This window comes from Geotrypetes seraphini, chromosome 2 (assembly GCF_902459505.1).
Source record: "Geotrypetes seraphini chromosome 2, aGeoSer1.1, whole genome shotgun sequence".
Classification (NCBI taxonomy): domain Eukaryota; kingdom Metazoa; phylum Chordata; class Amphibia; order Gymnophiona; family Dermophiidae; genus Geotrypetes; species Geotrypetes seraphini.
Genome location: NC_047085.1, coordinates 406,413,632 through 406,436,325, shown reverse-complemented (window position 1 = coordinate 406,436,325; position 22,694 = coordinate 406,413,632). Strand labels below are relative to the sequence as shown.

The 22,694-nt window shown below is 39.9% G+C and overlaps 1 protein-coding gene across 9 annotated transcripts in view; it reads right to left on the bottom strand.

Annotated features, from left to right (window-relative positions):
• Positions 1–5,293: 5,293 nt before the first annotated feature.
• Positions 5,294–22,694, bottom strand: part of DGKB (diacylglycerol kinase beta) — a 733,919-nt gene continuing 716,518 nt past the window's right edge. For all 9 annotated transcript variants that reach the window (XM_033930985.1, XM_033930986.1, XM_033930988.1 and 6 more), the window contains 2 exons: positions 17,918–17,978; positions 5,294–5,877 (listed from right to left, as the gene is read on the bottom strand). In XM_033930985.1, the coding sequence (XP_033786876.1) occupies positions 5,773–5,877; positions 17,918–17,978 (166 nt within the window). In that variant the 3' untranslated portion in view covers positions 5,294–5,772. The remainder of the gene's footprint in view (positions 5,878–17,917; positions 17,979–22,694) is intronic.

The following is a 22,694-nucleotide window of genomic DNA, read 5'->3' as shown; positions in this document are numbered from 1 at the left end:
ATTCTGGATTTTTGAAGCTCAAGTGCATGACCCTTCCTTTTTTAGAATTAAATCTTATGAGAGGTTGTTAAATCTAAAATAACAACACTGGATTTATACATTAAAGACAGGTACTTCCTTAGGTCTCAATTTGGAGATTAAATGGAAGTAATTGGTTTAATCTAGGTAGTTTCTGAGATTGGAATAAAGAAGTCAGCTGATAGAGAGGAGTTGATTTAAATAGGGGGAGTTTGAAGCCACCACAATCTTACTCTGAAGAAGGCTTGGGGCTTGATGGCATATTTGGCACTATTAGGCAATGAATAAAAACTACAGAGTTGATTTTTATATTATTTAGAAATGAGTACAACGTAGTAACATTTGTATTCTTTGCAGGGGATGAACCTTGACAAAGCCAGTGGGCAAACATATTGGCTAAGCAATGACCTAGCTGTGGATGATGCAATTAAGCTTAAGATAAGCATTTCTATTTTTTCACTTTTTGAGAGAAGAAATCTTGAATAAGCTGAAGTAGTAACGCTAGTATGGCATAATGGACCTATGATGACGTGGGTACATGAAGCTTGTGAGCAGTGAGTTGTCTGAGCCCTGAGTGGTACCATCGAGGTCCAATAAAATATAAAGCCTAAATTTAAGAATTTGCTGATCCCAGGATTCATGCTGGGTGTATGTTGATCTGATCCTGGAGAACAAGAGTTTATACAAAAACAAGGAAACAAACCCCACAAAGAACAAGCAAAGTAAAAAGAAAAGTAGGAATGGAACAGTATACAACAACCGGGGATGTAGCCTTACAATCAAGTATCCGTGATGAAAGATTCTTCCAAATATACTTTATTGATTTAAATTTGTTTATTGTATTTATTTAATTATTGATTTACACTTTAAGATAATTTTATTATGTTCATATTTTAAGATAATTATTTTTATTATTTATGTTATTTATTATGTACAATATTTATGTGGTTTTTTTTCTAGACTATGGGGCTCATTTTCAAAAGGAAAAAAAATCCCCAAAATGGCATAAACTGACACTTGAACATTTTAATTACCAAAACATCCAAGTGCTGATTTTCAAAACTAAGGGCTCCTTTTACGAAGGTGCGTTAGGGCCTTAACGCACGGAATAGCGTGCGCTAAAATGCCACGCACGTTAGTCACTACTGCCTCCTCTTGAGCAGGCGGTAGTTTTTTGGCTAGCGTGCGCTATAGCGTGCGCTAATCCGGTGTGTGCACTAAAAACGCTAGCGCACCTTCGTAAAAGGAGCCCTAAGTTTTTAGACATATTGCAAGGCATTCGCCCTCCAGGACGTCTAAATGTTAAGGGGGCATGTAAAATGTGTGATTTGAGTGGGCTTATCACTTGAACATCTTGCAGAAAGCTTTTTCAAGACATCCATGGTGTCATTTAGATGTTGGAGTTAGACCTATTTTAAAAGTGAATAAGAGCCAAAAAGGTACCCTAACTGACCAGATGACTACTGGAGAAATGCAAGTATGGCTCCCACCCCACAGAAATAGCCTACTGTTACTTGTGGTGATGCACTGCAAGTTGCATTAAGGCCCCCCCCAAAAAATGATAGTAAAATAACTCCTACTTTTTCACTTACTGGAGTTTCTTCACTACCCAGCAGAATCGGCTGCAAAGATGAGGTTTGATGCTCCCAGGCTGACTGAGAAGGATCCCTTTGGATTTTGTTGCCAGGCTTTCCTTCTGGATCAAGCTTTGCTTATTTGTACTTTTCCCTCCCTATTCTGAGACGGATCCGTCAGCGCTAAAATCTCATAGAGGTCTGTCATAGACTGAGGCCCGCGTTTTACCCCTTCTACAAGAAAGGCAGAGCAGAGAGGTACATCGAGCAATTCAGAGGAAGGAAAGCAGCCGAGACTCTGCCTCATGCCTACGATCCTCAGACTGAACCCCGGCAGCACCCAGCAACATTTGGAGACTTCTTTTCTGAAAACCTATACATAAGAAGGCTTCTGCTCTGCCGCTCCAGCACTAGTCTCTGGCTCTGACAGACCTCTATGAGATTTTAGCGCTGACAGATCCTAATACTTTTCCCTCCCTATGCTGAGACGGATCCGTCAGCGCTAAAATCACATAGAGGTCTGTCAGAGGCAGAAGCTACAAGTGGCATGGACACGGACCTCAGATTTTTAAGGACGTGCGGTTTTAGATCCGCGAGGTCCGTCAGGTCCGTGAGGTCCGCGTTGTACCCCTTCCCTGAATAATGCAATTTAATTGTTTAACAAGCTAATAACACTGATAATTGGCAATTAGCACCTAATAACTGAAGCTAATTGGCACTAATTAGAAGTTGTGTGCATAATTTTCTAAGCACATTCTATAAAGTGGTGAGCTTAAATTCTAGTGCATGAATTACAAAGAGGGTGTGGCCAGGGGAGGAGCATTGGCTGATAGTTGGTATTCCTGATTGTTAGGTATGCCGCAATAGAATATGCCCGATCTGTGCACAACTTAGGTGTATTTATACCTAGTTTTCATTGGCCTAAATGTTAGTCACATGCATGGGTGCTAAGTGCAATGCTATATATGGCAAGCGCCTTTCATATTTCATGCTAAGCACCATTCTGATCAGCACCGTTTTTTAGGTGCCATATAGAGAATTTGGAGGTTAATGTGCAAATTAGGATGTGTGATTACTGTAGAAGTGTGATAACTTACTGCAGCAGCATGACAAGGCACACTAAGTTGTATAGTAACAGCATGCTGTGTCATGGGGCAGAAACTGGGTGGGTTATGGCTGAAGAATTCCCATACACTACCCCCTAAAGTTAATGAAGCACACTGTCACTTGTGTAGTTAACATGGAAGCACATGAAGGAAAATTCTGTAATATAGGTCCCGCATTTATGCACCCTTGTGCATGTAAATATCCAGAATACTAGCACTTACATTCACGTGTGTATACTTAACTGTTAAAGTGCCTGCAAGGCACCTAAGTGCTATCCTGCAAATACCTGTTTTACTTGCATACTGCATATATGCATAAGGGGTATACACATGGGTGGAGCAGGGGGGCAGGGCTTCCAGTAATGCACCTAACAGAAAAGTATAAGTTATGCACATCCCTACTGCATTTAGAGGCCTGGTCTATGGCTGCTGTAACAACGGATGCAAAGATATAAAAAGGATGGACTTAGTCCAGAGGAAGGCTACTAAAATGGTGAGTGGTCTTCGTCATAAGGCGTATGGGGACAGACTTGAAGATCTCAATCTGTATACTTTGGATGAAAGACGGGAGAGGGGAGATATGAATGAGACGTATAAATACCTACGTGGTGTAAATGCGCATGAGTCAATTCTCTTTCAATTGAAAGGAAGCTGTGTAATGAGAGGGCATAGGATGAAGTTAAGAGGTGATAGGTTCAGACGTAATCTAAGGAAATACTTTTTTTTACAGAAAGGGTGGTAGATGTGTGGAACAGTTTCCCGGTAGAGGTGGTGGAGACAGAGACTGTGTCTGATTTCAAGAAAACCTGGGATAAAGAGAGGAAGAGATAATGGTTACTGCAGATGGGTTGACTGGATGGACCATTTGGCCTTTATCTGCCATCATGTTTCTACGTTAGGTATGCCGATACTGGATTAGCCTACAACTATATAATGGAATCTGGGTAGCCATGTTCATTATAGAATAAGCTCCTACCTTGCATTCTGGTGGTACCCATTTGTATAATAGAGGTACAATCGTATTCAATAAAGAAAAAAATATATTTGTAAACGTATTGTAAATAATAATAGCAGCAGGGATTCATTCACACCACAGTGACAAAAAGAACAGTTGACAAAATCATAAAAAAATGGAGAAAAAATAAACCTCAATTGTGGGCTGCCGGGACTACACAAGTGCCCTAAGCCCCCCACATCATCACAGGTTTATAAAAAACTCTGTACAAATATAAATCACTTTCATGCTTTAAAGTATAATCTCAAAGGATTTTCAAAAGGTAAATATCAAAAGTTTCAAAATCTTTAGTGATTTAAATGACAACGTCCAAAAATGTCTTATAAACAAGTGATTAAGTCCCAAACTCGCTATACTGTGGCAATCAGCTCAGCTGTAAGCAATTCAAAATGGTTAAGTAGCATAGCTGTAAAACCCGAATATCAAAATCTATAGGAAAATCTATCACTCATCTGAAGGTGAAATCATTCTTCGTCCCGACAGAAAAGACTTTCTTTTTCGCTTGAAAACAGGCTACTTCAGGGGATCCATATTAAATAGGTTACTTCCAAGCTTCTCAGCAACATATCGGAAGGCTGGCTTCTCTCAAAATGGTCCATTTTGAGAGAAGCCAGCCTTCCGATATGTTGCTGAGAAGCGTGGAAGTAACCTATTTAATATGGATCCCCTGAAGTAGCCTGTTTTCAAGCGAAAAAGAAAGTCTTTTCTGTCGGGACGAAGAATGATTTCACCTTCAGATGAGTGATAGATTTTCCTATAGATTTTGATATTCGGGTTTTACAGCTACGCTACTTAACCATTTTGAATTGCTTACAGCTGAGCTGATTGCCACAGTATAGCGAGTTTGGGACTTAATCACTTGTTTATAAGACATTTTTGGATGTTGTCATTTAAATCACTAAAGATTTTGAAACTTTTGATATTTACCTTTTGAAAATCCTTTGAGATTATACTTTAAAGTATGAAAGTGATTTATATTTGTACGGAGTTTTTTTATAAACCCGTGATGATGTGGGGGGCTTAGGGCACTTGTGTAGTCCTGGCAGCCCACAATTGAGGTTTATTTTTTCTCCGTTTTTTTATGATTTTGTCAACTGTTCTTTTTTGTCACTGTGGTACCCATTTGTATACTTTCCCCTTTAGTGCCTCCTCAACAGGAGATATTAAGTGCATCTGCACAAATTGCAAATAGTCTTAAAGCACTTAAAAGAATATTTCAATTTGGTATCTGCAGAGGATATGATGGGTGCCCCCTAACATTTGTTGCAATGCCTTTGCACTATTGCATGCTAATATTTAATGTTAAAGCACAGTAATTGCAAAAACAGTGCACTTTAATAAAACAGCCCCTTTGTGCTTTACTGCAATTTTTGTGTACTAATACACACTAGTCAACAGAGTTCATAGTTTGTTTATGAGCAGGTTGGATATGGATGAGACTGATTAATGTTTTAACTTGATAGTTAATGCTTAAACGACACTGTTTTGGTGTTTTGCAATGCTATTTTGTTAAACATACTCCTACTTAGGATCTCCCCCCCAAAAAAAACCCAACAACAAAAAAAACCAACAACAAACAACAAGGTTAAAGAAAACATGTTAATGGAACCTTTCACCTTTCAAGCCCCTGCAGGTTACAGGTCAAATCAATTGGAGATCATCGTAATTCAGAAACAATTGCAGCATCCAGTGATCATGAGCGCAGTGATTATAGACTGGAAATAAAACAGGAAGAAATAACAGCTGCCTTTGTCCATGTTCCACAACAGCATGTTCTCATACACTTGCAGATGAGCAGATGAAAATACAATTGAAAGCATGCAGGAAAGGATGCAGTCATGTCTAAGAACGCTGGCTTCTGTCATGCAGGAGGCCTAGAAAACCGTTACAGTGAAAATTCTAGCGGTATGATTTCATTTCAGACTTTAATCACAGAAAACCCATTCCATGATTGTGTAAGTACAGGATACCAAAACTCTTGTAATATTTTTAGCAGCATTAGTCCCAAGCCAATTGTGCCTCTGCTTCTCATCAGCACCGACAACATGCAGTATTCCATTCACTCTCTGCTATGGTGCGTTCTTTGGATGATCGAACACAACAAACTGCTTTTTGGAGGGGGTCCCATTAGCATTGGAGCTTGATTCTTGTGAGTAATTTTTATCTGAAAGAAACAGTCAACATATGGTAAGCTCAACTTAACTGTTTCAAGATTAATTAAAAAGAACATGCTATTCAGAATTCTTAAAAAAAAAATCCAAATGGGTACTTTAGTCGTCAAATGCAAATCAGTTATTTACTTGGACCTGTGAATGCTGTTATTGTGACAACTGAGTCCTTGCAAAGTACAAGTGTTTCAAAGAAGGACAAGGAATGTGGTGGGCCCTTTTACTAAACCATCATAATATTTGTACTTACTGTAACTTAACGAAGGAATATACTCTAAAGTAGCTTTGGATTTTACACAGAAACCAGTGGGGAGTGTAACTAGCATTTATAAATACTGGTCCCACATTAATGTGGCAATTAGAGCACAGAATCTGACAAGGGCTAATGAGGAGACACGTGGAGGGGCATAATCAATAAAAACATCTAAGTCCCCTTTTGGCCTAAGGCCTTAAACATTGAAAGTAGAAGCAGGGAAAATGTCCATTATAAAAAAAAAAACATCCAAAAGGAGGTTATTTTTGATAATGGCCTGCCTCTACGTTCAGCTGTTTAAACGCCCAGACCACCACTACGTCTTAACTTATACCATATAATCAACCTAAAAAAAGCCTAAGCCCCAAACGTCCAAAATAAGGGCTTTTAGGCGAAGGAGAAGCCAGTCCTTCGCCTAAAACAACACTGGCTACAGAATCCACACACCTCCCCCCCCCCCCACGACATTGGGGCAAGAGGGAGCCCAAGCCCTCTTGCCCCGCGATCCCCAACCCCCCCCCCCCCCGATGACATTGGGGCAGGAGGAAGCCCAAGCCCTCCTGCCCCACGGCACCCCTGAACCCCCGATTACATTCAGGGCAAGAGGGAGCCCAAGCCCTCTTGCGCCACAACCCTCAACCCCCCCCCCCTCCTGGCCTGGGGACACCCTCTAACCCCCACCCTCCACTAAAATATGGGCAGGAGGGATCCCAGGTCCTCCTGCCCTCGACGCACTCCCCCCCATGACCGCCCCTCCAACCCCTGATCGGCCCCCCCCGCTGACCCGCAACCCCCCCCCGCTGACCCACCCACCCCCAATCCCCCCCCCTTACCTTGCAATCATTGGCCGGATGGACGGGTGCCAAGCCCGCCCGTCCAGCAGGCCAGCCAATCCAGGAATGGGGCCGGATTGGCCCAGGTGGCTCAAACCCTGCCCACAGGTGGGGCCTGAGGTGCCAACCAGAATAGGCCCAGGAGCCTTAGGCTTCTCCTGTGGGCGGGGCTTTGATCATCCAAGTACCCATTTAGGCCACTTTTTAGACGTTTTTTTTTTATCATGAGCCCCTTAGCATTTACGTAGAACAGTGATTCCCAACCCTGTCCTGGAGGAACACCAGGCCAATCGGGTTTTCAGGCTAGCCCTAATGAATATGCATGAGAGAGATTTGCATATGATGGAAGTGATAGGCATGCAAATTTGCTTCATGCATATTCATTAGGGCTAGCCTGAAAACCCAATTGGCCTGGTGTTCCTCCAGGACAGGGTTGGGAACCACTGATGTAGAAGGCAATAAGTGCTTCCACATTAACTGTGTGTTACCAATTAGGGCCTGATTCTCTGTAGGATGTCCACATTAAGTGCTGCTAGGTGTCCTAATCAAGGATGACTAGTGATTCCTAACTTCAGAATCCACACACTTTTTAAAAAAAATTGGCTTAATTGGCATAGTAATTGACAATACCAGTTTTCAGCCAATCCCCAAAAAATGTAATTAACAATTAAGAGTTTGGAACCAAACTCTTTAGATGCCTAGCAATGCCTAAGTCAAGATGCCTTCTGCCGCCTAACGCTGCTTGCTGAAAAGTAGGTATGGTTAGGGGTGGAGAATGGGCATGGTTGATTTAGGCACTGGTAAATTAGGCTTTGTAAAACCTGGCCTAATATACTGGTGCCTGCCTCTAGGACACCTAATGATGACTAAGCATGCCTAGGCACAGCTAGGTGGAATTCTATAAGTGGCGCCTAGCAATTGAGTGGCACCTACAATGTAGGTGTTGCTAGGCGCCATTTATAAAATCCGGTGCTTAGTGCATGGTAAGTATAATGCACTATCTGGGTAATTCTTCCATGTTCCCCTGAAAATAAAATTCAATAACATTTAGTTTAATGCAGTCAGGTGGTAGCCTGGTCCCTCGTGCTAATGGTGCATTAAGGAGGAAATTTAAAAAGGGTGTTGTGTGGCGGGAGTTGTGTGTTGGGGTGAAAGGGACAAAAGATTGGGTTGTCAAGGACAGGAAATTTTGCCCTCACAGTCCCACCCATAGTTTGGGGTTGTGGATTTGGTGGGTTTGGGTATTCCTTGCTAGTCTATACCAGTGTGTTTTGGGGTGGTGTTTTTTTTGGGGGGAGGGGCTGTGTTTTCGGGGCAGGGGGATTGGGTTGCTGCTATGAGCAGAGATGGGGATTCTTCGAGATGGTTAATAATATGTTTGTGGTATTACTATAGTAATTTATGGATGGGAGATACCTATGTGTGTTACTGCCACAGGTATTGGTGAGGCTGGGTGACATCGCAGGTCTCACAGTAGGGGTAGGTGGGGGTGGTTTAATTTTGAGTGTAAAGCACAGTACGAATTTTGGGACAGACAGCTAGTATGGGGTTTAAGAGACTGCTCTGGAAGAAGGTGCAAAGTAACATTGCTACTACAAAAGGTTGTAAGGTTATATGATTGTTGTTTAATAAAGCTGCGGCCAAAATAGTTTAATCCACATTTAAAATTATCGAGTGGTTATTTGGTAGGAGTGGTTGATTAATATATTAAGTGTGCGATGGAAGCAGTGTGAGTGCCAATCTTAAGCGCACACTAATTCTGTTAACATATACTAGGCTTTAATAAAAGGGTCTCATTGTATTTTAATCATGTACATTGCCTGGAGGGTTTTGTACAGGGGTCTTCAATATATAAATAAATATCTGTAAAAGTAAAATCAGAGGCAGTAAATAATCCTATGACTTGCTACCATGGCAGTCACAATCAGTGCAAAAATATATTGGCTATATCAGCAATACAGAATGAATATTTCTTCTTCTATAGGGTACCACAATATGGCCCGGATTCTCTAACTGGTGCTGTTTTATAGGTGCCCAAGCTCAGTATAAAAAACATCATTTTAAACTGAGTTTCAAGGTGCCTACTGGTGCTTAAAAAAACGGTGCTGGAATCACACCTTCTTAGGTTCTTTAGGCTGCCAAATGCCACTGTGGGCGTGGCTAATGCCAGAAGTATTAAAGCAAGAGTCTTATAAATTGAATCTTATAGACCTCAGCGGTACCACCTGTATGTATATAAACTTTTAGACATACAGAATTCAGGCACCAAAAATTGTCATTGGTCTCAATACACTTCTCCCTCCATATTCGCGGTTTCCGTATCTGCGGTTTCGCTTATTTGCGATTTTTCATCTGCTGACTCCACCCCCCAAAAAACGTCATCACTAAAGTTTATCGCTTACCATTACAGTACTGTAACTCTGAAAATCGCTGCTTCCATTCATCCCAATGTTCACTGAGAAAAATGCAGCTTCCCAGCATCCCTAGAGAGAAAGGCTTCTTCCCAGCTGTATGAAATCAATGGTTGGCTGCCCTTAAATCACTGGTTGGCTGCCCTGAAATCGCTGCTTGCTTGCTTGCCCCTGAAAAGTTATTCACAGTTTCAATAGTAAAAATGATGGCGCTTTCCCAAAACCGCAAATAACATTTGAAAAGTTATTTATGGATTTTCCATATTCGTGCCAATTGGCTGCCCGCATCCACCGCGAATACGGAGGGAGAAGTGTACTTTAAATATTTTAGTTATTTTATACTTAATCCTTTAAATAGTTGATACTCATTTTTATCTACGCGGGTGAGGGTAGGCACTCCGACATAGACCTATGTTTCGCCCATAAGGGCTTTATCAAGGAATTCCCCCTTAAGTCAGCCGACTCGTGCTTCCCATGTTAAAACCGATGAACACGGGAAGCATGAGTTGGCTAACTTAAGGGGGAATTCCTTGATAAAGCCCTTATGGGTGAAACATAGGACTATGTTGGAGTGCCTACCCCCACCCGCGTAGATAAAGATGAGTATCTGTTTATCAACTATTTAAAGGATTAAGTATAAAATAACTAAAATATTTAAAGTATTGAGACCAATGAGGATTTTTGGTGCCTGAATTCTGTATGTCTAAAAGTTTATATACATACAGGTGGTACCGCTGAGGCCTATAAGATTCAATTTATAAGACTCTTGCTTTAATACTTTTTGAGTTTAATGTACTGTGAGTCTTAAAATAACTAATTGAGATAGAGCTGGTTCCTGGCTTGTAATGCCAGAAATGGCATTGGCAGCCTAAAACGCCTATGGAGGCGTGATTCACATCAAAGGTAGACGCCAGAAATGTAGGTCTGGAAAACCCTGGCCTACATTTTTGGCACCTACCTTTGCCGGAGGGGCGATTCTGTACCTGGCACTTTTGCATGATTGACACACGACTGGTGGCCTCTTTTAAGGTGTCTGCCGACAATGGCACTGGTTACAGAATCTGGGCGTATATGCCTACATTATATACCACTGTCTTTCATGTGATTAAAGACAGGTCATCCAAAGAAATAAATTAAGATTTTATGGAAATTGTACTGTATGTTAGGCTTCAGTCCAGTAATTAAAATGTGACTTACTATATACTTTTTCACTGTATTGCTGTTTAGACTCTTACTTTCTTTCATATGACATTCAGTGCTTTAATGTGATGATTAACAGTAAATGCAAAGGTTAACGCATAGGAAAGGCCAAAAATGATGAACTGCCATGCTAATCGTTAATGAACAGGCAGTGGAATCAAATATTTAAACACATATTTAACACACTTTGAGAGAAACTTTTAAAACCACTCAAGTTTAATTTCTCTGCCATGAAGTTGCAATCCATCCTACATTTACACCTGTAAAGAAGATTATGTCTGCAATTCTAATTCAAATCTATATTAGAAAAGACATTGTATGAATGCATGCTACTTCCAAAGCTAATTGAAAGCAATTACGAAAGTGGCATTTTGTCTGCGACTTTAAGATATTTTGTGAGATAATAAATGATTCTCATTATATAATAAAAAGGTCACAGCTCGCCTCTAGGCTAGTGATGCTAAGAGATATTCGAAAGCAGTCAGGGACATTTTCTTTAGCATACGACAGCTATTATAAGATTCATCAATGATTAAATATCAGTTGTCACCTGCAATTATCCAATTGGAAAGGAGTATTTATTCGAAAAGAAACACCACCTTATTAAAAAAATGTAAAAAAATATATATATCTCTTAAGGTGGCATACCTGACATTTTCAAATTGAAATGAATATTTTGCACATGTAATTTATTAAGACTGATGGAACAAAAAATGTATGTCATGTAGAAGACCATTCAAACACCGAGCTGCTCATTTTTATCCTTCCATAGCTCAAAATTTCTGTGCAAGTACAGAAACAGAACTATTTAAATACCCAAAAGATAGACAAAATGGTTGAAATGCCTTATGAAATCCAGCCCTAAATACTTGTTTAATGGTAACCGTAATCACCTTGTTATTCTTGGGTTGATAATTCAGCAGGATTGATAATTGCAAGGCAATGGTGGAATAGAAATCTCTAATCTAATCTAATCTAATCTAATCTAAACCTTAAGTTTATATACCGCATCATCTCCATGAGAATGGAGCTCGACACGGTTTACAAGAACTTAAAATAGTGGGTAGAGAAGAAGAAAAAGGATTACATGAACTTATGTGTAGAAGGGGGGAGAGAAAGGGGGGAAGGATAGAGCTACAATTGTAATGTAATGTAATAATTGAACAGGCTGGCAATTGCTATTCAGTGGCATGTGACCAGGCAGAGCTGCTGAATATCGACTCAGACCGCACAATCAAGACCCGAGCAGTGCTGAAGCAGTCCAGGGATAGAGTATGGGAGGAACTGGCAATTATGCAGGCATGGGCCATATTCAGTGCTGGTGCCCTGCACAGCTAAGCGGCCAGACGGGGGCCACATAAAAGGCTAAACTTTTTTTTTTACTGCTTCACTATGTGTCTGCTGGTCCTGAATATGGTCCAGCAACCACTTAACTTCAAGATCACCAGTCTGATTTCACCCCTTTTCTAATCCCCCTTGATAGGGTTACTAAATGTCTGGGAAAACCTAGACAAGTCCTTTTTTTTAGAGGACTGTCCGAGTGCCCTGAGGAATTTCCAAAACTTGGCAGTTTGGGTTTTGGAAGTCCCCGAATTTGGGGCTGTGTCTGGGGGCCCTCTGCGCAGGTGCAGATGTTGACTTGAAGTCATATACACGCGTGCATGCACATGATGTCATTGCATTGATGGCCGTGCATGTGAGAGGATCTCCAGATGCGATCCGGAGCTCAGGGAAGGATACTGGAGGCTTGTAAGGGGATAGGGCTTGGGCAGAGCTAGAGGTAGAGGTAAAATGGGGCAGGGCCATGTATCCTCTTTATTTTTAAAAAAAGATGAAATCTGGGAACCCTACCCCTTGATCCCCTCATGTTCTCCTTTTCCCCAACCACCCATTAGTCCTGTAGCCATTCCTAGGACTTACCTGTAAAGGTGACCCTGGTGTGTAGTAGGTCTGCTTCTGCTCCATTGGCTCCTGGCCTCAAAATGGCAGAACTGACTCCTAGCAGTAGTTTTTTGGTACTTCCACTAGGGGTCAGCCTTCCATATAATGACAATATGGTATGCATTTTTTTGAAGAATACAACATCCTGACACAGAACAGGGTGTGTCAATTTTGGAGAGGTCATAATTTTAAAAAAAGAAGTGAATTAAATGGTACAATTTAATCTGGAAAATCAACAACTAGCTTTAAATCTTATGTAATATGTTATTTACTTACCTGGAATTTCTAGAAAATTATGCAAAAACACAAAAATTATTGAAATACGTTTAAGTGTTCTGATAATTTTATGTGTTTACATTGCATATTAATTCCTTTTGTACCTCAATTATCAATTTATCTTACTTAGGACCCCTTTTATAAAGCTATGGTAGTCTTTTAGCGTGGACGTCCTAAGCAGAGCTTACATGCCGGGACTTAGACCAAAATAAAACAGATCTAAGTGCCCCAAAGGTGACCAAACTGACAAGATGACCACTGGAGGGTTTAAGGCATGACCCCCCTACCCTCCTACTCCCCCAGTGGTCCCTACTTCCTCCCATCACCCAGGAATGGGGGAAAAGCAGCACATTGAGGGCTTGCCATCAGCTTATTGTGACAGAGGAATCCCTATCAGCTGAGCCAGTTTTGGGAATTCCTGCCAGCAGGGATTCCCCCTGCCAGGATCAGCTGAGCCGCGGAGCCCAACACTCCTCCATCTGCCATCCCCCAACATCCCCCTGACATCCCCAGACCACCTCCGTCCACATCTCCCAACATTTCTAGACCCCCCCCAACATCCCCTGACCCTCCCTGATATCCCTCAACATTTCTGTACCTCCCTCCCACAACCCTGTAACTCCCCGTACCTTCCAAGCACAAATAAACAGGAAGGAAGCCCACTCCCTCCTGCCTACAGGGCTGCATGTTGAGAATTATGGGTCTTCCCCCTCCCAATGCATTTTGGATACATTGGATACAGCCCTCACTTAAGAACATAAGAATAGCCTTACTGGATCAGACCAATGGTCCATTAAGCCCAGTAGCCCATTGTCATGGTGGCCAATCCAGGTCACTAATACATGGCAAAAACCGAAAGAGTAGCAACATTCCATGCTACTGATCCAGGGCAAGCAGTGTTCACACTAAGTGTCAGCCCCAAAGGAACGTTTATGAATTTTAAGGATTTTATCCAACATCGCTGCATTCCATATGGTTCTCTAATAGTGAAGCACAGGACAACTCGTACCCTTGAAGAAGGAGTGTTTCTCCGAAACACGGACCATGTTGGGTCTGGTCTTCATGTACATGAGATCCATCCTTTGGAAAATATATTACTAAGTTTAGAAAGCCAACCTCAGCTTTATAAACAGGATGCTCATATCTAATTTGTCAAATTTTGGTAGCTAAATTTATGCACATTTTCAATTGCAACCTATTGTGGCTGAAATGTGCTTAAGATTAGCAGGTTAAGGCTTAACCTGGTGATCTTAGGTGCTCCTAGTTTTACCGATAATTTACTTTTTATGGGATAGTAATTCCAAGAACATCAAACTGTAATTCCAAGAACATCAAACTTCCACAAGTGGGGTTTCCATGTCAAGCTTTAAGCAAAGTAGTTTGCCAGCTCTGTCCCAACCATCCCAATGAAATGAAGGTATAAGTAGCTTTCCCATGGCCACTAGGAGACACTATCTAGAGGATGCACTAAACTTACCAATTTTCTACTGATCATTGCTAAATTGTTTTGACCGGTTTTCTGATCGATCAGATTTCCCAACCCGATGTATCAAACTGCTGACCGTGTGTTTCTCCGAGTGATCACGCATTCTCCGATCCAAGCATGCAAATGAGTGGATTAGTATTGAAATGCCATGCAAACTAGACGAGCAATTGATGTACAAAATGGCTTCTGCCAGCAGAAGAAATAGCGATCTGGTTTAGCGATCGAAAAAAAGAGCAATTGGTGAAGACCAGTCGCTCACGATCGTTGCTGACTCTTCAACCCTGAAAGTAACAGAATCTGTATCGAAGTTATACTATAAAAACAAATTTAGATATGCAATGGAAAAAAAGCAGTAAACAGAAAACAGGATAGAGAAGTATAAATGCCACTTCACTGCTCCCTTATACAACAGCGCCGTCCAACCGTTTTCAATAACTCCTTCCAACACCACCTTTGAACTCCTTTCAACAGCTCCTTAGAACAGCTCTGTCCAACAGCTTCAACAGCTACTTCCAACAGCTCCCAAAAGAAGGGAAATCTCTACTGGCATTCCTTATATTGCATTTTACGACAACAATGTTTTGCAGCCAATGCCTTCGATGTGCACCGCTGATTTGCGCATATGACACATGCAAATAAACCACCCCTATGACTGGCATACAACAGGCACATGCGTACATTGCAGCATAAACCAACAGGAATATTCTGTACATGTGTTTAAATCACTTTCATAGCACTCGATCGGGTGAGATTAGGGCGAACCTCCATTCAAATCATTTGCATGTTAACTCAGTAGTTCAATCGCTCATCCAACACTCGTCCAGAAAATCGGCCAACAGCAATCCAGTCAGTATTAGTGATGATCTTTAGTGCATCCAGGCCTTTGGGATTTGATCCTCGGCCCTCTGGTTCTTAGCCTGTTATTCTATTAGGTTACTTCTCCACTCCAATGTACTATTAAATGATATTAAAAGCAAGTATACAAAAATGCAAAAAATCCTAGGAAGAGCCACTGAAAATTTCTTGCCCAACCAAGAAGAGGAGATGTGGAGCCATGAAACTTACAAGTTATTCCACACTTTTCTTGACACTTTTAATTTCATTTCATATCATTGAAAGTTTCAAGAAAAGAGTGGAATAACATAAGTTTCATGGTTCCACATTTTCTTTTCAAGGTTGGGCTGAGAACTATTCAATGGCCCCTCATATATTCTGAAACATATTTAATGGAATATTTTAAAAAAGCAAAGGTTAAAATGCATAAGAAATCAAATTGAGGAATAATTATAAACATAATAGATTTTAAGTATGACTGTTATGTGACATTTCTTTTCAATAATGTCTTTAAAATATTATTGTGCAAAATGCAATCAAATCCAATCAGTTTGGCATTAATTAAGCTCTAATAATGTACTCTCATATCTTCCTAAGTAGTGTGATCCGTTTCCCCTTCACCCAGGTAGATTGGAGAACATTACAGTGTCATCATAATTTTTAAACATACTGAGAAAATGACAGAGTTGCAAAATTAAAATAAATGATTAATGGTATTTTTTTCATGTTTCATACTAATAGGTATCACCAAGCCTTTAAATTAATAGAGCTGTCAAACTCAGGGTTGTTACAGATCTAGCAGTGAACCAAAATGAAAATTATATATTCCGTAGACACCTAAGGATGGCACGTTTGAATATTTTAAATTTAATTAGAAGATGCAATTGTTTTTTTTTTCTTTTAACTGCTGTAAATTAATTGGAAATTAGTCACAACTAATTTTTTCTTACCAATCAGTAACAGAAAGAATGGTATATTACATGTTAGCGGCCTGATTTGAGGAGCAAAATGCACACATGCAGTAAATTGCACTGTCAATTATCAAACACCAACAGTTGTGAAATTAGGAGAAATTATGCATAGGTAAACACAAATAATTAATGCATAATGTAAACAATGAATATAAAAATTAATGCACAACTGAACAGTGAGGTAGCAGTGTTTGAGAAAGTCATATATCTGAAACAGTATATAAAGCTTCATTATGAAGGAACTTTTCTATTAAAATTGATAAAAGATAATCATGATCCCTGTTTAATTATTTAATTACTAGTGAGCATTGCTCCTCTCACTTTTAAGATAAAACAAAATTAGGGAAATGTAAAAATATTTGAAAAGTATAAATAAATACACCTGCCCCCACAGACCCCCTGGTATTTAGCCAGCGGTGAGCAGCACTTTGACTGTCTGCCACCAGCATTAACCCTATAGTGCACAAATTTATAGTTTGATACACATAACATTTTTGAAACCATAAATATGCTCAAAATGCAAGAAATAACCTTATTTCCTAAATTTTTAGAGTTTTTGGTGTATTGCTTCAGGGCAACAATGCGCAACTATGCCTCACACATACATATCTTTGCAGCCCCATAATCTAGTTCAGTATTATTGATAGAAGTTATAGAAATAGACTCTGAGGTCTGGCTGTGGTAGAAACCTCTATCGCAGCTTAGTAAAAAGGGAGGGAAATGATTAATGAAAAACAGGATGAGATAAGATAGTTTTTCTGGGCTTGAATAAGGGACAATGAATTCATGGCACTTTTCTAGGATAATTTCATGTAAACTGTTTACAGTTGATAGGATTTTGATGCATCCTTTGCATGCACTATAAGGAAGAAGAATAAAATGCATTTAGCAGAACATAAAGAAATTGAAGTGATATAATATGCAGCATGACATGCATTACTAAATTTATTGAATTACATTACATTAGTGATTTCTATTCCACCAATACCTTGTGGTTCAAGGCGGATTACAAAAGAAGTTATCTGGCCATTTCCAGAGGAATTGAAGAGAAGATCAGGTTGTTTGCCTAAAATTAGTCTCCATTCCACCATTCTAACTCTTTGGCTCTTTCATCATTTTAAGGGAAAAAAATATTATTGCCAGCAATATTATGTATCTTATTCGTGGAGGGGCATTTTTGAAAAAAAATAGTCTAAGTCCAACTTGGCCATTTCCAGCTGAACATCCAAAGTTGGACTTACAAAAATGGCCATTTTTGAATGGCAAACTGCTGGACGTCCAAATATATATATATTTTAAAATTGTCTACTTAGATGTCTTGGCCACTGGGACATCTAGGCTGCTAGAACGTCTAACTTGACACCCCATTTTCGATCCAAAAAACACCCAGGTTGAAAATATCCTAATCCTGACCATTTGAACGTGTTTGGGGCCAGCATAGTAATGGACTGACCACATAGACATCTCAACAGAGCAATGGGCACCTTAGATGCCCATCCATAACACACCTCCACCACGCCTATCTCGTGCTCTGAACATACAGAGGCTGTAGCACACCGTTAGATGTACAGAATGGTTTTGATTATCGACACTTGGACGTGTTGGTGCTTAGGATGTCCTAGTGCCAATTTAGGATACTTTTTGGACATCCGTGTTTTTTGATTATGAGCCTAATAGGCTCATAGACCAGAAAGCATAAACAACAAATTTAATCACAAATTTCCGTTCAGATGCGAGTTGCTAGCTTAAAACAAACTGTGGTAATTTTATTTGGAAGTTGGTATTATTGAAATCAAACTTCAGTTATATTTCTTGCTAAGTTTGTACTTACTGTACAGGGGGTCTGCATCCAGGGTTCTCCATCAATCTGCATGGGTAAGGACTTGCTGGTCCTAGAACAAAAAATATTTATTTCTCACCTTTATCAACTGTCCAATCAAATAAAAACAAGGTAATATACATAGAGGAACCTTTTCAATATGCCCTCTACATCTCATTTTTGATGTTTTGGGGGAAAAAACAGTACAGAAAATGTCCATTTTCAAACCAGAAAAACATCTTTCATTTTGTTTTGAAAATGGCCATTTATTAGATGTTTGTCATCAGTGTGTCTACTTTTATTGAACCATTAAAAAAATACAACAACATCCAAATGAATAATGCAAAAGAAACAGCCATTGGGACATAGGAGGGGCCAGTGTTCTTAGAAGACTGGCCACACAGACACCCCAACAGAGCAGTGGGGCACACTAGGGGGCACTGCAATGAACTTCATATAAAAGGTCCCAGGTACACATCTCACCACAACCCTTACATTGTATGGTGAGACCTTCAAAACTCACCCACAACCTCTGTGCCCAACAGTATACTACCCCAATAGTCCTTATGCCTGCAAATGTCATCTAAATGTTAGTACAGCATTTTGGGGGTGAGGATCTACAACACATCTAGGGCAATGATGCCATGTTCTCACAGGCTGTGGGCTGCACTCCTATCCTGATGCTCTAACAGTATCCTACTGAGCAGTATCCATTAATAATTGTCAGAAGATGCCATATCTGTTGCCATTTTTACTGAGGTTAAACTATCAATATGAACTACAACATCAAAGGCTCATTTATCTGCTCTTTCACTGTAATATATGCAATCATCTGCTAGCAATCCCCACATGTCAGGAGAAGGACATTAACAGGTCAGTCCCTAAGGAAAACAATAGACACAAGTCTGACATTAGAAATAACAATATTTTTTTAAAAAAACCAAACCAGTACATATTTCAGCCTTCAAAGACACTTTCTACCTGACCTTTATGTTATCATATTCCAACATAGGGGCAATCCCATGTGAAACTGCTGAATGGGAACTAATCAAAAAGCATAACACCATCATTCTAGGCTTGACTAAGGGACAATGGATTCACAGCTCACTACAGTCTGAATAGGCTTAACTATTCTGAGGTTATCCTGTCTTTTCATTCATCACTTTTGGAGGTTAACTGAACTATGCTATTATTATCACTCTTTTTCTACAACCTGTTCTGCACATTTCAATGTTTTCTCTTTACTCTGTATAATATTCCCTCCCCACTGGTCGCCGTACATGAAGAAGGACACGGTACTACTCGAAAGGGCCAGAGAAGAGCAACTAAAATGGTTAAGAGGCTGGAGGAGTTGCCGTAAAGCGAGAGATTAGAGAAACTGGGCCTCTTCTCCCTAGAAAAGAGGAGAGTGAGAGGGAACATGATAGAAACATTCAAGATAATGAAGGGAATAGACTTAGTAGATAAAGACAGGTTGTTTACCCTCTCCAAGGTAGGGAGAACGAGAGGGCACTCTCTAAAGTTAAAAGGGGATAGATCAAATTTCATGGACAGATTGCTTGTCCCTTATTGCTCATCAAGAACTCTAAGGGCTCCTTTTACGTTTTTAGCGCATGCACCGGATTAGAACGTGCTATAGCACGTGCTAGCCGAAAAACTACCACCTGCTCAAGAGGAGGCGGTAACGGCTAGTGCACGCTATTCCAATCATTAAGGCCCTAACGCGCCTTCGTAAAAGGAGCCCTAAGATCTAGTAGTCAACTTCTTTTACATAACCCTTCTTTAAGACCCTTTTTTATAATACAACCCACAAACATATTTTCTCTGTGAGTGCACCCAAGCACTGGAATTCATTACCAGCTTACTTATGAGAGGAAGAAAATATTGATAAATTTAAAACGAATTAAAAAACCTTCATGTTCAAGGACGTACATAACTTAAGATGTCATGTCCAAACTAGATCATTGACTATTGCCAAAAATAATAATTAAGGAAGAGCATAGTTTCCCTCCCCTATTGTGCTATCCTTCTTTCCTATAAATGATTGTAATTCCACTCTTCTTCCCTTATGTTTCGGTTTGTCATGTATCTACCCAAAGTATTAATAATATGCTCCCAATTTTATATTTTTAATGTAATGTACACCGCTTTGACAATTTTTAAGGTGGTATATCAAATTTCAATAAACTTGGAAACTTGGATATACTTATGTGATCGATTATTGGCAGTTTCAAAAATGATTTTCTTTAAATACTTTTATTGCAAAAAACTTTTTATTGGTCAAAAGCACAATCAAAAAACACCAGACAAAGAATATAACAGAGACCACATTTTGATACCATAAAACCCTCCCCCACCCCACTCAAAAAAAACAAACAAAAAAAACAAACAAAAACCCTAATAATAATTAAAGGCATAGATCAGCAGAAGAGCACTTATCACAAACCATACTAAAATGAACCACGCAGTCAAACATTCAATACATTGCTAAGAGCATACCCGGTCAAAGAGGCCCAAAAAGGCTCCCAAGTAAGTTGTAATTGATGGCCCTTCACAGAGTCCATCTCAGTAACGTCACAACCTTGACGTCACACAATTGATAAATCATCAAGGATCTCCATTGTGCCAAAGTAGGAGGATGAACATCCAGCCAATGAACTAAAATAGTTTTTTTCCCAAACAATAAGGCACGCTTCAAGAAAGGACGTAGGCCTCTCGGAACAGGATGAGCCAAGGCCGAAGTAGTGAAGAGCATCTTTGTATGAGGCAAACAATGAGTGTTCCAAAGCTGAGCAATGTGATAATGAAGAATCTTCCAAAAACGCAAAATAGCAGGACAAAAATAAAACATATGCCCCAAAGTTGCATTCATTCCCCCACATTTAGGACAACAAGAATCCCGATGAAGAGCAGCACGATATGCTCTGGCAGGTGAAATATAAACCCGCATAAGCAATTTATATTGCAATTCAAGTAAGGAAATAGAAACCCAGGACTGCTTAAAAGACTTCAAAGTTCCCTTAAGCAATTCTGCAGATATAGAGGTCCCCAAATCAACAGACCAACGCTCACTTAAAGAAACAAAATCAAAACCAGGGGCCTCTTCCAACAAAAATTTATGGTGGAATCGCAAAGGAATCATAGATTGGGCCTCCAAACAATAAGCTTCCTTCAAAGAATCAAAAACAACCTTAGTTAAAGTTACAGATGGTAAGGTGCATACATAATGTCGCAACTGCAAATTTGGAAAAATATCATTAGGCCTAAGCCCATATTTCTGAACCAAAGTTGGGTAGGAATGCATCTGGCCCGCTGAAGTAAGTATATGGTGTAAGTAAACTAAGCCTTTGTCTGATCAAGAATCAAACAAAGACGTTTCCATCCCAGGCGAAACTGAGGATTTCCCCTAATTGTCAATAATGGAGAGCTAACTGAAGAAAGTTTCAAATATGCACAAGTCCATTGCCAAGCCTTATGAACCGAAAAATAAACAGGATAAGTAGACAACACAAATTGCAAACACTGATCCGGAGCATGCAAAATTGAACTGACCGTATAAGGAGCAAGAAGTTCCAACTCCACAGCAGTAAAAGAAAAATAAGAGGTCCCACGATACCAATCATTTAAATGATGCAATTGACAGGCAATAGCCAAATTATGAATATTAAGTAATCCCAATCCTCTCTTATCCCGAGGCATGGTAAGAATTGCCTAGGAAATACAAGCGCGTTTGCCCCCCCACAAGAATCGCAGTACAGCCCTACAAAGTCGGAGATGATATGTCGCCGAGCACAATAACAGAAGCATTTGAAAAAAATATAACCATTGAGGTACTACAATCATATTATATAAAGCTATACAACCCATCAAATAGAGAGGGAACGATTGCCACATACGCAACTTGGTTTCAGTAGCCTGCAGTAACGGCTCCAAATTATTAAATACTTTTAATTTTTTAAATATAACCTTTAACGTATTACATTTTAAATTTCAACTGTGTAACATAAATAGCACTTAGTTTATTACCAACGGAACCCTGGCCTGTCTGTTTCACTGTTGAATGGCTTCTTCAGGGTAGTGCTTTATTCCACATGCAAAGTCAAAGATGTTTTTATCAATCAATTACAAGTGCACTGGCTTATATATTCTAGAGCCAACTGCACCCTGAGCGGTCAATAAAAATGTATGTCATCGTGAATGATCAAAGTAACAGAATGTTTTGAAGGTCAAAATTCAGGGGGACCATTCACCTCACATGTTCAACATATGTGCAGGAATAGTGAAAAAAATAGAGTAAAGGATGAAGTGATATATGATAAAAACTGTAGATGGCACCTCAAGTTACCTCTACATCTTCTCAAAGAATGTTCCAGCTACTGGGGATAGATCATCCTCAACTGAATTTTACAGATGAGCAAGCATCATCCTCAACTGAATTCTACAGATGAACAACTACAAATGCTCTAATTCCACAGATTGATCAGGATCTGAAATCAGGTAACCATGTTGAACTAGATAAGAGTATAAGAAATTCCCTGATTATTACTGGTCTGGAATATATCTCTACTCAGATTATATGCTACTACCAAGAGGAAATCACACACCACGGCCTATACTTTGCAAAAAGGAGCAATCGAGCTGCAGGATTGTGAATTGGTGAAAACCTGGTACATCCCAAAAACTTTGACCATACAGGTTTAGCCAGTAATCTTTGAAAGTATGCATATTTTATAACTCTGTTGAACCATCACAAATGGGAGCTAAACAAACTAGATGTCCAGGAAGGTGA